Source organism: Danio rerio, chromosome 3, assembly GCF_049306965.1.
Source record: "Danio rerio strain Tuebingen ecotype United States chromosome 3, GRCz12tu, whole genome shotgun sequence".
NCBI lineage: Eukaryota > Metazoa > Chordata > Actinopteri > Cypriniformes > Danionidae > Danio > Danio rerio.
In genome coordinates this window covers 36593513-36609871 of record NC_133178.1, presented here as the reverse complement: position 1 = coordinate 36609871, position 16359 = coordinate 36593513, and the positions used below count along the sequence as shown (strand labels likewise).

Genomic DNA, 16359 nt, shown 5'->3' with positions numbered 1-16359 from the left:
GTTTGCACGTCTTGCCATACATTATGCCCTTAATTGTTTTTCTATTGTCTACAAATTTTAACTTTTTACTTATATTTTAAGATTATATTAAATATGTAATTATACTTATTGTAATTTCTTTCTAAAATTCTACTTTCTGTATTAAGATTATATGTTAGGCACCTAAGGTCTAAGAGTAAAGCAATTTCGATTCTCTGTATGTCCTGTACATGTGGTTGATTTGACTTTGACTTTTAAAACCTTAACTTTTGCAGTTTACCTTAAAAACTGTCATCATCCCATGCCTAGGACCTGGTATATAAAAAATGAATGATTTTTTTCCCCTATTTTAAATATTTCCCAATTGATGTTTAACAGAGCAAGGACATTTTCACAGTATGTCTGATAATATTTTATCTTCTGGAGAAAGTCTTATTTGTTTTCTTTTGGCTAAATATAAAACCGTTTTTAATTTTTACAATAACAATTATTAAAATTATTTCAAAATTATTAGCTACTTTAAGCTATATATATATATATATATATATATATATATATATATATATATATATATATTTATTTATATATTCGATAGTCTACAGAACAAACCATCGTTATACAATAACTTGCCTAATTAACCTGCTTAGTTTACCTAATTAACCTAGTTAAGCCTTTAAATGTCACTTTAAGCTGTATAGAAGTGTCTTGAAAAGTATCTAGTCAAATATTACTTACTGTCGTCATGGCAATGAGAAAATAAATCAGTTTTTAGAAATCAGTTTTTCTCTCTGTTAAACAGACATTATAAAAAATAAACAAACAGGGGGCTAATAATTCAGGGTGGCTAATAACTCTGACTTCAACTGTGTGTAGAAATAGAAATAAAAAAATGGATGAATGAATATAGACATTTATTTTTTATAAAATGAAACCAAAAGTATTTTTAATATACATAACCATTCAAATATTTTTTTAGAAGTCTTTTCAGCTCACCGAGAAAGTAACTGCAAAGTAAAATCTAATTTGTCCTAATATTATTTCATTTTTATTTGATTCTAAACCTGAATTTCAGTGTGCTTCAAAAATAATTTTTGATGTTCGACAAACTTTTCTTATTTTAATTAATGTTGAAAACAGTTTGATAATTTATTTAGAACAATATGCACCCTTTTCACAAGACACATTTTGTGACGCATTTTACTGTCATCATAACCTTAAATCCTTGAAAGTTTTTAATATTTAGACTTTTAATAAACATATGAGCTTTTACATGCATTTATGAATGTATTATATCACCTTTGTGTCAAATTACAAAAAATGAATTAAAAAAATGGAATCAGTCTGTTTCTAATGCAGCGCCTATGGGGCTGAGAATAAATTTGACGTTATTGTCTCCTCTGGCTGTCAGCAGACTCACTACTTTTTTCCTTTTTCTGAAAGTCTTGATAACACTATTGTGGTGTTTTTCTTTTATAATTTAAGCAAATAGGATTGTAAAAAATTATGCTCTAAATTTTCCCAGCTATGACGCCTTCCTCTGCTGAGAAACCCAGAAATGCGAGAAGAGTCTAAAAAAGGCACTTTTGATCACTTGAATGCATCTTTTCTAAATAAAAATGTTAATATCCTTTTTAAAGAAATCTTACTGGCTAAACACCTTTAAACAGTGGTGTATTTAATAAAATAAATAAAGTGGCATCAATTTCCATTTCCATTATTTTGCTGCATTGTAATTCTCTCTGACACTTTGAATGCAACGATTGTTTCTAACAAATGTCCCACAAGTTCCTTTTAATTTCCATCTGGGTGTACAGTAGAGCTCATTGAGCACTCTGAATATCATGTGATCAGATTTCGTCTCACCTTTTTCTAGTTTCCTCAGCTCTTGTTCCGGCACTGTTGGTTCTCGTTCAGTCTTTTTGCTGACTTGTGGCTTAGGTGAAGTGTGTTGAATGTGCAGCAGTGCTTTGGGTGGAGAGTGGTCGTCGTTTCTTGTGTCCTTTGTTTGTTTCTTCTGTTTCGTCTTGTCATTGCGTTTCCCGTCAGCCTTGTTCCTCTTCTGCTCTGAGCTCATCCACTGCAGCTCAGAGTTGTGAGAGGGCATGGCATTATTGGATTTTGTGGGCGTAGCTGAATGGGCGGAGTCTGGTTTCCCCAGTGGCTTCTGATAGGCTCCGCCCCTCACTTGGCTGCGTAGTCCACCGACTATGAACAAAGTTATGGTTTTAAATCACATAAATCTAATATGCAGTAATTTGTACATGTATGGTTTTATCATTACCTTTTTTGAGTGCTTTGGCAGTTTTAAAGGAGAGCTCTTTGGCAGAGGCTCGTTTGATTGGATCCTTCTGTAGTCCTGCTTTTATGACCTCAGCTGTATGGGAGCTGCAGTCGTGTGGGATTTCTCTCAGTGGCGGAGGCTCTGTTGCTATCTGTTACAAACAAGCACAAACAAAACTTCTTTACGCCTACGCAGAGATGCAAATATGCAAATATGAATGTATGTACACAACCAAATACATTAGTTTTATTAACCACGTGCAGTGCTTTGTACTATATTCCATAGAACACAAGACTCCCGACTGCTAGTAAATGATATTATGATGGTGTTGTGAAATCATTTTTTCCTGTTAGTTTGATTACGTTTGGTGCTAGTGCTACTACCAATCTGCTGAAATGATGGCATACATCACTGGATACACCAAATAGTTAACAAAACAGTGCTACTTGTTCAAGTGCATGCCATATGGACCATCTATAAGTGCAGTTTTAAGGAAAACACATAGCTGTGAAAGCTAAAGTAACCACAAATGAAGCTATTTTTAAGGCAGATGAAGCATTTGCTGTCATTTTTTACAACACTGAAGCTGAAAACAGCCAAAGTAATGTCCATGACATGAAACATGACAATGAAAATAACAGTGATTCCTCGCTATAACAAACGCTCTCAGTTTCGCTGATTTTTTTGTGCAAATTGACATGCTTTTTTTGCCCTGATTGGCTGTAGACCATAGTCAATCAATCTCTAAAAATTTATCGCAGAATAACAAAGAATCGCAATGTTACGTTAATTCTTCCAATATTCTAATTGATATTATAGTTTTCCAGATACTGCCAGTTTAAATCCACTAGGATGCACTATGCAAAGATATATACAGTTGAAGTCAGAATTATTAGCCCCCCCTGTTTATTTTTTCTCCAACTTCTGTTTAACGGAGAGAAGATTTTTTTTAACACATTTTTAACCATAATAGTTTTAATAACTCATTTCTAATAACTGATTTATTTTATCTTTGCCATGATGACAGTAAATAATATTTGACTAGATATTTTTCAAGCCACTTATAAAAGCCTAAAGTGACATTTAAAGGCTCAACTAGGTTAATTAGGTTAACTAGGCAGGTTAGGGTAATTAGTCAAGTTATTGTATAACAATGGTTTGTTCTGTAGAATATCGAGGAAAAATATATAGCTTATAGGGGCTAATCATTTTGACCCTAAAATGTATTTTAAAAAATTAAAATCTGCTTTTATTCTAGCAGAAATAAAACAAATAAGACTTTTAAACAGCATTTGGGAAATATTTAAAAAAGAAAAAAAAAATTGAAGGATGGCTAATAATTCTGACTTCAACTGTTTATATAGTTACTTGCGTGCCAACGTTAACCGTCATACAACAAACACCCATGCATTTTGTCATGTTTGCAAAAGCTGTTTCATTTGGATGTGCATCACACAAGGACGCACAACAGCACAGCTTCCATTACAAAGCAGTTTTTTTTACCTTGAGGCACAGTGGCCTAGAATAATAGCGGGTCCACGGATGACAGCCATTGAGCATGTGCAGAAACATACAGCAGCTGCTCCAGATGTCGACTTTTGAAGAGTGGTACTCATTGAGCACCACCTCAGGTGCCATATGAGTCTCTGTGCCTTTCAATCCTAAACACAAGCAAAATGAGTCAATTCAGACTTGGGTCTGTGTTCGTTTAAAGTAAGAGGCAAATATGAGCTGTACTCACCCTGACAATAACTAAGCCCTTGTTTGTCCAGTCTCTCTGACTGGCCGAAATCACACAGGAATGCATCTTTCCCATCCTCGGACAGCAAAACATTATCAGCTGAAAACAAAATACAAACAGAAATTCATTATAATTATTATTTAAAAAAAATGTTTTTAAGTTACACCAAATGTCTGCCCACATGTATTGTCCATTAAAATCATGAAACTGCAATTTTATTTGCATTTTTAAAAAGAAATTAATACTTTTATTCAACAAAGATGCAATAATATGATCATCAAAAGACTACTAAAATGTGCATGATGATGATACTAAGCAGCACAAATGATAACCATGTGACAGGCGAGTCAGATCTACCATAAATGACATTATAAAACATAGTAAAACAGTTTTATCCTTTTAATAACAATCAATAGAAAAGTTATTTCAACTGTGATAATATTTCCTAATATTTATATGTTTGCTACATTTTTAATCTAATAAATACAGCCTTGGCGAGCAATAAAAAAGGTTAAAAAAAATCATACATATATTATATCAATAAATTTCTCCACCTCCAACACATATTGAGGCTTTTTTAATAAATATAGGAGGCTCAAGTTCAAGACAATCCACAATAGTATATTTTGCTATTTAGTATATTAATAAATGAAAATTATTTAAATTTATGATAATTTGCCGTTATCTATTTTAGTAAACTGGCATTAAACTTCATTAAGTTTTTTTATTAAAGTGTCACAAACCACCAAAAAACATCCGTTTTATTTATTTTTGTCATGTTTCTTTTCTTTTTTATTTAAAAAAAAATGATTCTGTTCATCAAGGCGGCATTTCATTCATTCATTCATTCATTTTCTTTTCAGCTTAGTCCCTTTATTAATCTGGGGTCGCCACAGCGGAATAAACTGCAAGGCGGCATTTATTAAATGTAAAAATGTTAAATTGTTAAATAATTTTAACATTTTAAATAACTGCTTTCTTATCGTATGTAGTTTCAAATGAAATTATTACTTCAGTCATTTTTGCTTTTATCACTATTACCATTAATAATAAAAATAAAAATAATAATAATAACAAGAAGAAGAAGAAATTTTTTACAATCCTATTTGTTGAAATAATAAAAGAATAACTTTACGATGTGTTATCAAGATGGGATAGATTTAAAGATGATATAATATTAAATATTAAAAACTTTCAAGGATTTAAGATTATGAGGACCATTAAAAGAGTCTTAACATTCTTGTGAAAAGGGTCCATTTAGCCATCCACAGTAAGTCTAGAAATAAGCATTATATATTATATGTATTATGCATGATATATAATATAATGAATATTTTTGCAATCTCTTCCCATAACTCTCTCCTCTATTATTGGTGGTCGGTAAATTCCAGGAAAAGTTAAAATTGGAGTGTGACAGACCTTCAGTTTCAAAATGATAAAACACAACTTGTGAAGTCAAGAAAAAAACATACAAGTTTAAACAGCAGATGGCGCTGCTGATGGTAGAGTTTAACGCTTTCTTTTGTTGTTTGCTTGAATTGATCAGTCTTTTATCAATTTAAAGTGCTTATAAAACAATATAAAGCTGCTCATGTAATCTTTAGTGTCCTTCAGTATTATATATGGTCAGTGTTCAGTCGGTGTCTTGTTTCTTTCTCTTGATCTCTCGTCCCTCAGACTCTCCCCCTCATTTGAAGCACATGAGTCATGCTGGGGGAAATTCCCAGCGCTGGTCGATCACAATGTACTCTGATCTCTCTCTCTCTCTCTCTCTCTCTCTCTCTCTCTCACCCTCACCACAGGTGATGTTTGTCTCACTCTGTTCCCCGGAAAAACAACTAAAGCCTGCCACAAAACACAACTTTACATTTAACTTTAATTCTTCAACTGAATAACTGTAATGCTTCAACTTTTGGCTTGTCGTTTTGTTTGAAATGTGTTTGTTACAGCCTATACTTTCAATTAAGCAAGCAAGAAGAGAAAAAAAGAAAATGTATTGCTTTTTTATAGCTTAAGAGGATTGAAAGCCACCAGTTATGGTTTACATTTATTATGTAGTACTGCATATTTTAAATATAGTTTTTTGTATTTTATAGCTTTCATTTCATTCTTAGTTTATAAACAGTAGATAATATTTGACTAAATATTTTTCAAGACACATCTATACAGCTTAAAGTGACATTTAAAGGCTTAACTAGGGTAATAAGGTTAAATAGGCAGGTTAGGGTAATTAGGCAAGTTATTGTATAACAATGGTTTGTTCTGTAGACTATTGAAAAAAAATATATAGCTCAAAGGGGCTAGTAATTTTGATCTTAAAATGGATTAAAAAAAATTAAAAACATCTTTTATTTCAAGCAGAAATAAAACAAATAAGACTTTTTCCAGAAGAAAAAATATTATCAGATATACTGTAAAAATTTCCTTGACCTGTTAAACCTCATTTGGGAAAATAAAAAATAAAAATAAAAAATTATATATATATATATATATATATATATATATATATATATATATATATATATATATATATATATATATATATATATATATATATATATATATATATATATATATATATATATATATATATAAAATATTTATAAATCAAAAGGGGGCTATTAAGTCTGACTTCAAATGTATACAAGACCACTGGATAGTTTAACTCTATATATGATTTATAGCTACATGGTGGGAGTAAAATGTCATTTTTGTTTTAATTTATGAACTATTGTTTAATCGTACAAGAACAAAAATTATTCCGAAAAATCTTCTAGAACCGGCTGTAGTTTGGTTTTATTTTAGCTTCACATTTTTTGTTTTATAATAAAAAATATCTTTTATAGCCAAGGAGAATTGAAATCCACCAGTCCTGATTTTAATTTTGTTTTCTTTTTATTTTATAGCCTTCATTTAAGTTTGTGGGTAAGTCATAATTATTATTTCCTAAAGACAATCAGCTATGTAGAAAAAAACAAGACCACTGGATATTTTAACTTTAAATATGATTTATAGCTACACATTGGGGGTAAAATGTCATTTTTGTTTCATTTTCTGAACTATTGATTAAAAGTAGAAATACAAAAGTGATTGAGAAAATACTTCTAGACCCAGCTGTAGTTTCTTTTTTATTTTAGCTTCCCATTATTTGTTTTATAATAAAAATGTAATAATATATTATATGTTTTATTCTATATTTATCCAAATAAAACACACAGGTTGGGTTTTCTTACTTTTAAATGCAGCTGTCTGGTACTTTGGCAAATTTTATAGCCAAGCAGGATTAAAATCCACCAGTTATGGTTGTAAATTTATTTTAAACTGTTTTTTGTTTTGTTAAATAACTTTCATTTAAATTTATGGGTAAGTATTATTCATTTTTCCAAGTAAAATGTCATTTCTTAAAATTTTCTAAATTATTGGTTAAAGATAAAAAAATAATAATAATAATTTTAGGAAAATGTTATTTTTATTTTACTGTCACATTTTTAATTTTACATAAAAAAATGATAATATGTTATATATATATATATTTCTTCCAGATTTATCTTAATAAAACACAGAAGTGGAGTTTTCTGACCTTTAAATGCAGCTGTCTAGTAAATTAGCAACTCTGAGAAACACGAGGTTTGCCTTTTTCCTAAAAGACTCACTTGTGATTTTTCATTTCTCTAAAAAGTTTCCAATGAACTGTCTCTCCAATGAAGGAAGTAAAATAAAAAGGGATGTCCACTTTCCACATAAACTACATGTGGACGTTAAATGTCACAGTCATGTCATCTGTCCACATAAATGTCAGTTTGGAAGTGGGAATTTGAGTAAGCAAAACAAAGACTCTGCACACTTGTACTCCTTGTACACTTGTACACTTGTAGCTTGTACTCCACATACAAAAACAAAACATTATTAGTAAAGCAATCTTTGTACCTTTGATGTCCAGATGAAGCACACGTTTCCTATGCAGGTAGTGTAGTGCCCCTAGTACTTGCTGAAGGTAATGCAGGGACAGATCCTCTGGCAGACGGCCTCGTTCCTCCACCAGCTGTCCTAGAGAACCTGAAGAGAGTGTAAACAGAGCAGATCAAACTATCCATCTCCTCACAAAGCAGAACACTGGGGGGCCTGTACCATGAAGCCAGATTAGCTGGTTTTAGTTTAGTTTGAACAAACTCTCGAGTTTAAGGGACTATGAAAGTGGTTTGGCTTTTAGTGGTATTCATTGGCATGCATTGTAAGACGCAAACCGAGATTCAACCAATCAATTGTGCCCAAAGTGACATCTCTGATGTAATAAAGTCAAGATAAAGTCAATCTAATCACAGAAGCTATTTTAGTTTAATAACCAACTTTTGTTTACATAGATTTCCTACACCCTTTTCCAAAGTTACATTTAAACACTTTCTAGATGCACTTTACAAGTCTGGCAAATTTTATTCATACTATATCAAATGCTATTAGTTAAAGTATTCTACAGCAGTGTTTCTCAACCATGTTTTGGCTGTCTCCTTTCTCTGTCACACCCATTAAAAGTCTTTCAGTCTCTGCTAATGAGCTGATGATCTGAATCAGGTGTGTTTGGTTAAAGAGACATGGAAAATGTGCAAAGCTGGTGGTCGTCTAGAAACTTGGTTGAGAAACACCGTTCCATAGTATGGTATAGTAAAGTATTCCAAGGAACTCTTTTGACATCTTTGCCCAAAACTGAATCACTGTCATTTTCTTACATCTTAAATGTATCATCTTTCATAAGTCTATATTTATTTTAATTGCACACACTATTATCACATGAAGTGGTGATCCATGTCCATGCGTTTCATCTTCTCACACTGCTTTATCAAAAAGCGCAGATAAAAAAAAAGACAATAGGCACATGCACAAAACTTATTTATTATTAGCTCTTATATTATTAACCCTTTAGTAAGATAAATTATGAAAGCAAAACAATTATGTTTATCTTATATAAAAATATATTACAATTATATTAAGCAGTTTTAAGAACTTTGCAACTATCTGTATATTTAATTAAGTTTTTTTATGTCCCTATATTTTTGATTAGTAGATAAGGCATAAAAAGTGACAAGTCTCTGAATACCTATACATGTTATGAACATTTTCAACTAATTTCACTTGCTCCAATAAAGCAACTTGTTCTTTTTCATGGACAGCTCCATTTTTGCTGTAAAAGTCATTTTCTCTCTCTCTCTCTCTCTCTCTCTCTCTCTCTCTCTCTCTCTCTCTCTCAATCAAGTGAATGATTGGCTGTTTGCAAATAATATCATGCCTTCACATGCATGGGCTCCCTAAACTCAGTATCATAGCCCAAAGCCCAAAACTAATCATGTAATCTTGAGTTTGTTAACCACCATAGTGGTACAGGCCCCAGAAATGCCAAAATAATGAACTGAGAAATTCTTACTGGGTTTGAGGTCCATGAAAAGGACGATGGATGGACCTTCACGCACCACCCCAAAGAGTTCCACCACCTGAGGAGACTGCAGGGCGCTCCACGTGCCCACCTCCTCAGTGCTGAAATTTTCCAGCGGCACCTGAAAAAGCAAATACAACTCATATTTAAGTCTCGGGCAGTGGAAAAAAAACTGTATTTGAAGGAGGTCACACATACCTTTTTGGCAGCACAAATGAAGCCTGTGCCTTTGTCTTTGATGCTGTAGACCTCTCCAAAAGAGCCCTGCTTGAGAAATCTACATTGCTCATACTCCCGGCCCTCTCTGTACTCAGAATTCACTGGTTGAAGGCCCTAAAAAAATTTATATTCAGATTAGTTTAAAACAGAGTTTAAAAGAATTAAATACACTGTAAAAATGCTCGATATTTTCCTAACACTTATTTAAGTAGATTAAACATGAAACAATAAAGTTTATCTGTGCCATGGTGATAGAAAATAATATATTATTAAATATTTTTTCAAGATACTATTATTCAGCTTAAAGTGACATTTAAAGGCTTAACTGGGTTAATTAGGCAAGTTATTGAATAGCAATAGTTTGTTCTGTTGACTATAGCGAAAAAAAATAGCATAAAGCTTTATAATATAAAGCTAATAAATATAAATATAGCTATTAAAAATATTATCAGACATACTGTGAAAATGTCCTTGCTCTGTTAAACATCATTATATATATATATATATATATATATATATATATATATATATATATATATATATATATATATATATATATATATATAATAAAAACAGAAAATAGTATAGAAAGTTTTGACATCTGTTAGTTATCAATGTTGCAGTTTTAAATAAAAAAAAATAGTAATAATGTTGTTATTTTAATATTACTACAATTGATCTTTTTTCCAATTAACATTTATTGTAATGCATTTCATTTATTTTTATTTAAATACAAATTTTACTCTGTTAATATTCTGTTCTAATTGATATTTTACTATATTCAGGGTTGATAGACATTTTTACTACTCAAATTCCAGGACTTTTCCAGAACTTTAAAGTGAATTTTCAGGACCTAATGTTTCACATAATGTCTACGTATACGTGGTAAATAATAAGAAAAACATTGTACGTTCACATTTATTACAAGTTATAAAACAATATATTTAAAACATATATACTATAAATTTATATACACACACAATATATATATAAAACAATCTATTTAAGTAAAAAAGCACTAATAATGTGAGTGCATGTGTTTGGCCAAAGAAAGAATAGAAGTAAAGAAAACGGATCTATATTCAAGTATACAGATATTTGTTTGATTTTTAAGACTTTTCTAAAACTTTGTGGGTTTTTCTGTTTTTCCAAAACTTTTCCAGGCCCGGAAAATGCCATGTCAAAAAAACATGACTTATGCAGGTTTTCCATGACCGTATGAACCTGGTATATTTTTGAATATAATTTATACCTGTGATTGCTGATCAATAAATATTTAATTTTATTGTAATGTTGGTAACAGTTGAGCTGCTGAATTTGTTTGTAGAAACCAAGATAATTCTTTTTTCCTTTAACTCTCTAATGAATGGAAGGCTTAGCATTTAACTGACATAGAAATATTTTAGCAACAACCCATAGTTCTCTACTCTCTCCTTTGCTTAATAAAAGCACAGAAATATTTATGAAAATACTTTACTGACAGCACACTTTTAGTGCTAAACAATGTGCATTCGTGTGTTCAATTTGAAAAGTGCATTTCCTGCAAAACCTTTATTAATGTTACTTGTAACGTTTTGTAATATTGCATGCCTTGATTAAAAATGTATTTTAAAACTTAAAATGGCCTCCTAACCCTCCCCATATCATAATCGGCTTCATCACTCTGTCTCCTCTCCACCAATCAGCTGGTGTGTGGTCTGGCGCAAAATGGCTGCCGTCGCGTCATCCTGGTGGAGGCTGCACACTGGTGGTGGATGAGGAGATCTCTCCCTCATTGTGTAAAGTGCTTTGAGTGCCCAGTAAAACGCTATATAAATGCAACATTATTATTTAAAGTGTTTTAATTTAATTTCATATGAAGAGTTCGGATGCAAAAACCTGTAAGTGCCATTTTAGTCCTATGTTTACTTTCAGTTATTTTACAGTGAAATCTCTGAACCTGCACACAAGAGTCTGAGAAGAAATGTTTCATTGATTATTTCAGATGGCATTTAGATGTTTTTGCATCTAAATTCTTCATATATACAGACCATGTTGTTTATTGGCCAGAGATAGGATTCTGATGCGTGCTTACTTGATTAACTGTAAATGTCAAATTTTATTAAAGCACATGACGAGTGCGCGACGACATTTGTCTAACTGTTTGCTTATTTCTCTTGCAAGGAAACTCCCTAAGCAGAACTAGATCAGTGAGGTAAACATGAAACCCAGCCGAATGCAAGAAAAACAGGAAACTGACAACCGCAGCTTCTAGCTATGTGTACACATGCAGGCATGTGCCCTTGTGTGTCTCACTCTCTCTCTATATTAGTGTGCCTCTGTTGTCTTTATTTGTATTGTCTTTATTGTGTGTGTTTATATAACTTTCGTAATGTGTGCTTGCATGCAAATTAGCATCTTAGCGTGCGAGAAAACAGATCAAAGCGTCGCATCTTTCGGTATGACTTCATCCTCGTCAATTTCACCGTGCCTTGTTTTTAAAATGGCAAATCACCTCTTTGAACAGGATGCCTTCGTTCTTATCGCTGTCCTCTCTTTCGTCCTCGTCCTTCTCCCTCTTTTGTCTCAGCACGTCTTTTACAAAGCCGTATGCAAAGCAGGGTTCTTCTGTTGTTACATAGTCTCTGAGGGCCGTGACTGCCAAAGAGCATTCGATTTCGCTTCTCAGCTGAGACTTCAGCTCCTCGCTCTCTTCGGCATAACTCTGGCTAGGGGAGAAAAAGGAGGTCTGCTGTGACTCCCACTGATGAGAGTCTGATGGACCCTCGGTTTCCTGGATGGATACTCTTTCTGTGCTGTATGTGCTGCTACTGTTGCTGCTGAAGAACACTGGCTCTCTAACCTGAAGAAAGAGGACACAAGAAAGGAGAACTGCTGAAAAACACTTATAAAACCAGTGCAGAGTGGGAACGGTGTTGTGTAAAATTACTTTTAAAAGTAATATGTTATAAAATATACTTTAATATAATATAATAATATAATATAATATAATATTATTAAACATTTTATTAACATTTAACATTATTAAAAATACAAAAAAATCAATAGTTGGCTAAACATTGGATTTCCTCTGGGATATAACATAAGCTGAAATAAGTCTAACCTTAAATGAAATTAACAGATGGGCTATATAGATTTTTTACATGCATTCAGTTCCTAAATATAGTGTGCTTGGACGCTTTTAGACATCAGCAAAGTTATGCTGAAACTGAGAGGCACTTAGCCTCTCAGTGCATCCAAAAAGTGATATACATTAAATGAATTTATGAAAACGTGCATCCAAAGTGAAATAGTAATATAGATTAGTAATGTAGTAATGTTATCCAATATCCAACAACAACAAAAAAAATACAATTTGTTTAAATATGGTCATTACTTTTGTAATACTAATTAAGATAAATAATTATCTCAGAAACACGCTAATATTAGAAATACCCAATTACTGCATTAAGATGATCAAAGGGATAGTTCATCCAAAAATTAACGTTTACTGATTATTTACTCAACCTTAAGTGGTTGTTCTGAGTTTATTTATTCATTTATTTATTTTTTTGATGAACACAAAAGCAGATATATTGTTGAATGTTGGACAACTGTAGGCACTCACACTCTTGGAAGGGAAAATACTATGACAATGACTACAGTTTACGATTAAAGAAGGATTGGAACAAGCCCCGTGTGAATAACCATGCATTGCGACAACGATTGACCAAGGGCGTGTCTGAAGTTTCGGCTGACGCAATCGTCATAGCAGCGTCAGCCAATGAAAGTAGTCTGCAATCGACTACTGTCTGAGCTGGGCTATGTGCATAAAGCAATCTGTATATTTAAGGCAAACTATATTAGACGCAAATTATCAAACAGGCAAATAAGATAACTGGTTACAAACAACATTCGCTGCAGATTCTATTTGGTTTCTTTATGGAAAAAACAGCAGTTGTGATTTTTAAAGATAATACACATCCCCTTTACTCAGCATTTGAAATGTTACCATCAGGACGCAGGTTTAAAATTCCTAGAGCCCGAAAAAATTGCTTATGAAAAGTCATTCATCCTAGTTGCAGTTGTCTTAATTCGAATCACTGTTTGATGTGAATGGGGTGTTTGTAAAGAACGATCTGCAGTAATATGTATGGGACTAATTTGTTTGTAAGTTCTTGATTAATGTTGTTGTCTTGATGAGTGTTGCTATTATATACTATATATATTTAAGCTATGTCATCAGCTACTTTAATTTCTCTGACTGACTGATAATGTTTTTACAATTTTCATCAGTTGTTATAATTATAGGTAATTAGGCCGTACCTGATTGATAGACGACCCTTCTCCGCTGTCCTGTTCTGGCACTCTGGTGACTCCCACAGACACATTTGCTTGGCTGACGTTCTTGCCCTGTTTCCGTCGCGGCCTCTTACGTTTCTTTCTGGGCCGGTTACGACTGATGGAGCTGAGAACCAACTGGGAGGAGATGCTAACGTGGAAGAAGATATCACAAAACATGTAAACCGCAGTGATTTATTCATTCCTCATATTGAAAGAGAACATATCGAAAACATTTGTGTGTTAAAGTCATATACATTCCTGTTTTTAGATCAAATCTTTACATATTCATTTCTACTCTTTGGTTTTAACACCGTATGAGAGTATTTAAATTTTTATGTCTTTTGTTTTAAATGGTGTATGCTTGTACAGAACTTTGGTAAGCACTTATTGTTATTTCTTAAAAGCATTTTATAAATTAAAATTGACTTGACATAGATCTTTACCTGCCATTGGGGCAGAACTCCTGTGAATCCTGAGACTCACCTATGAAAAAGAGAAAGAATTCAATTACATTTAAATTTGATTAAAACACCTAGGTCATTGTTTCAGTGTCTTTAAACCAACACTTACACTCCGCCTGTGCAATAATGGACTGTTTCTCTGTCCCGTGTGTCCACTCATATTTGGCAGTTCCGTGATTTATGATCTTCCACAGAGCGCTGTTATGAACTATTTTTTCCAGCTCTCCTCCTTCGCTCTCTGTGCTAGAGTCTGGACCTGAGCCAAGGCGGTTGACAGCTTTTATATCACTATGGGCCATGTGAGAGAATGGGACGGTGGAGTTCCAAATTCTTTGCACCTGCATCTTCAAACTCTATGACACAAATGAACAGATCGATTAGACCTATGCAATATGACGTAAAATATTGTATGGACAAAAGTTTATAGTTTCATATTATCCTCTACTGCTTATTTCGTAGTGTCACAAAATAGATTGTTTATGGTTTACTGAAAAAAAAAATGATTGATTGAATTTAGTAAGGCAGCTTGGAGGCTCAGTAGTTAGCACTGTCGCCTCACAGCAAGAATGTCACTGGTTAAAGTCCCGGCTGTGCCTGTTCCCATTCCTGTGTGGAAATTGCATGTTCTCCCCGTGTCCGCGTGGGTTTCCAATTTAGCTTATTCAACCCACCTATACTTCATGTCTTTGGACTGTGGGGAAAACCGGAGCACCCGGAAGACTCCCACACAAACACAGGAAGAACATGCAAACACCAAACAGAAATGCCAACTGACCCAGCTGGGGCTCGAACCAGCGACCTTCTTGCTGTGAGGCGGTCGTGCTACCCACTGCGCCACCTTGGTGCCCTAAGATCAGTAATTCTACTCATATGGCTCAGAAGTTGTGTATAACAAAACCTTAAGGTGCATAAATATGGTGCCTTATTTTGTCTCACGCACATACATACCCTGATCAAAACCATTCCCTGGGAAAACAAAAATCCCATACACCTGGCCTTCCCTAATCGGTGCTGGTTATGCTATCTGGCAGAGGAGGATATTGTCTTTCAGACGTGACAAGGTGATACAAATTCATTTAGCCTGTCCTCTAACTGTGATTGGTCACAAAAGCTGAACTTTGTACCTGACTAGGCAACAGAGGACACTGCACTCAGTGTTTGAGCAAACACAAAGACTCGATTCTTCACAATCTAACACGTCCTGCTCCTCAAGGTTGGTGTGTGAAGTGGGAGGAGCTGCTGAGGGCGAAACAAGAGCTTTCTGCTTTTCAAAATGAAAACAATTTCTGAGTTTTGACAATATTTGCAGAGATGATGTCCTATATCCCACACTGAAACAAGCTAACCAGTTACAATCTGACTACTAGGTTCTAATTTAGAGCATTAAATCAGAGTTTAATCGCTGATGAATTGCAAGACAAAGTTTGCTATCACAAATCCTTACGCGGTTGACAACTTCTCACTAATTTCACTGCGTGTATATGTGGGAGGCAACAGCATCAAGTCAAACGGTTTCCTTGTTTGATTGGATGATGATAAAGTCATAATCCGCAAAAGAAAGGGTGTGGTTCTGATTGTTTATTTTACTTCCTCATTGTTTAGATATCCAGTAACGCTTTTATTTAATTGCTCTTAGTTAGCATAAACAATAGTAGATATTTCTTGCCCTTAAAGGATAGTTCACTCAAAACTGAAAATTCTGTCAACATTTACTCACCCTTTACTTATTCCAAAGCTGTTGCATTTTCTTACTTCTGGCCAACCCAAAACAAGATATTTCGAAGAAAATCACAAGTTTTCAGCTATTTAAAAAAATATTTTCACTATTATTTAACAGGATAAAGACATTTATAAAAGTTTAGAATCATTTGAGAGTGAGCAAATGACATTTTCAGAATGTTTTGGGTGAACTTTCCCTTCTGCTTTTAGT

General features: G+C 33.3%; 1 protein-coding gene across 2 annotated transcripts in view; it reads right to left on the bottom strand.

The window, feature by feature from the left end:
• Positions 1 to 16359, bottom strand: part of map3k14a (mitogen-activated protein kinase kinase kinase 14a) — a 35293-nt gene that overhangs the window by 2568 nt on the left and 16366 nt on the right. For both annotated transcript variants that reach the window (XM_002661208.7, XM_068219258.1), the window contains exons 2-12: positions 14539 to 14782; positions 14412 to 14451; positions 13951 to 14116; positions 12140 to 12487; positions 9625 to 9759; positions 9418 to 9547; positions 7929 to 8057; positions 4002 to 4100; positions 3764 to 3921; positions 2261 to 2411; positions 1843 to 2184 (exon numbers count right to left, since the gene is read on the bottom strand). In XM_002661208.7, the coding sequence (XP_002661254.1) occupies positions 1843 to 2184; positions 2261 to 2411; positions 3764 to 3921; positions 4002 to 4100; positions 7929 to 8057; positions 9418 to 9547; positions 9625 to 9759; positions 12140 to 12487; positions 13951 to 14116; positions 14412 to 14451; positions 14539 to 14773 (1933 nt within the window). In that variant the 5' untranslated portion in view covers positions 14774 to 14782. The remainder of the gene's footprint in view (positions 1 to 1842; positions 2185 to 2260; positions 2412 to 3763; positions 3922 to 4001; positions 4101 to 7928; positions 8058 to 9417; positions 9548 to 9624; positions 9760 to 12139; positions 12488 to 13950; positions 14117 to 14411; positions 14452 to 14538; positions 14783 to 16359) is intronic.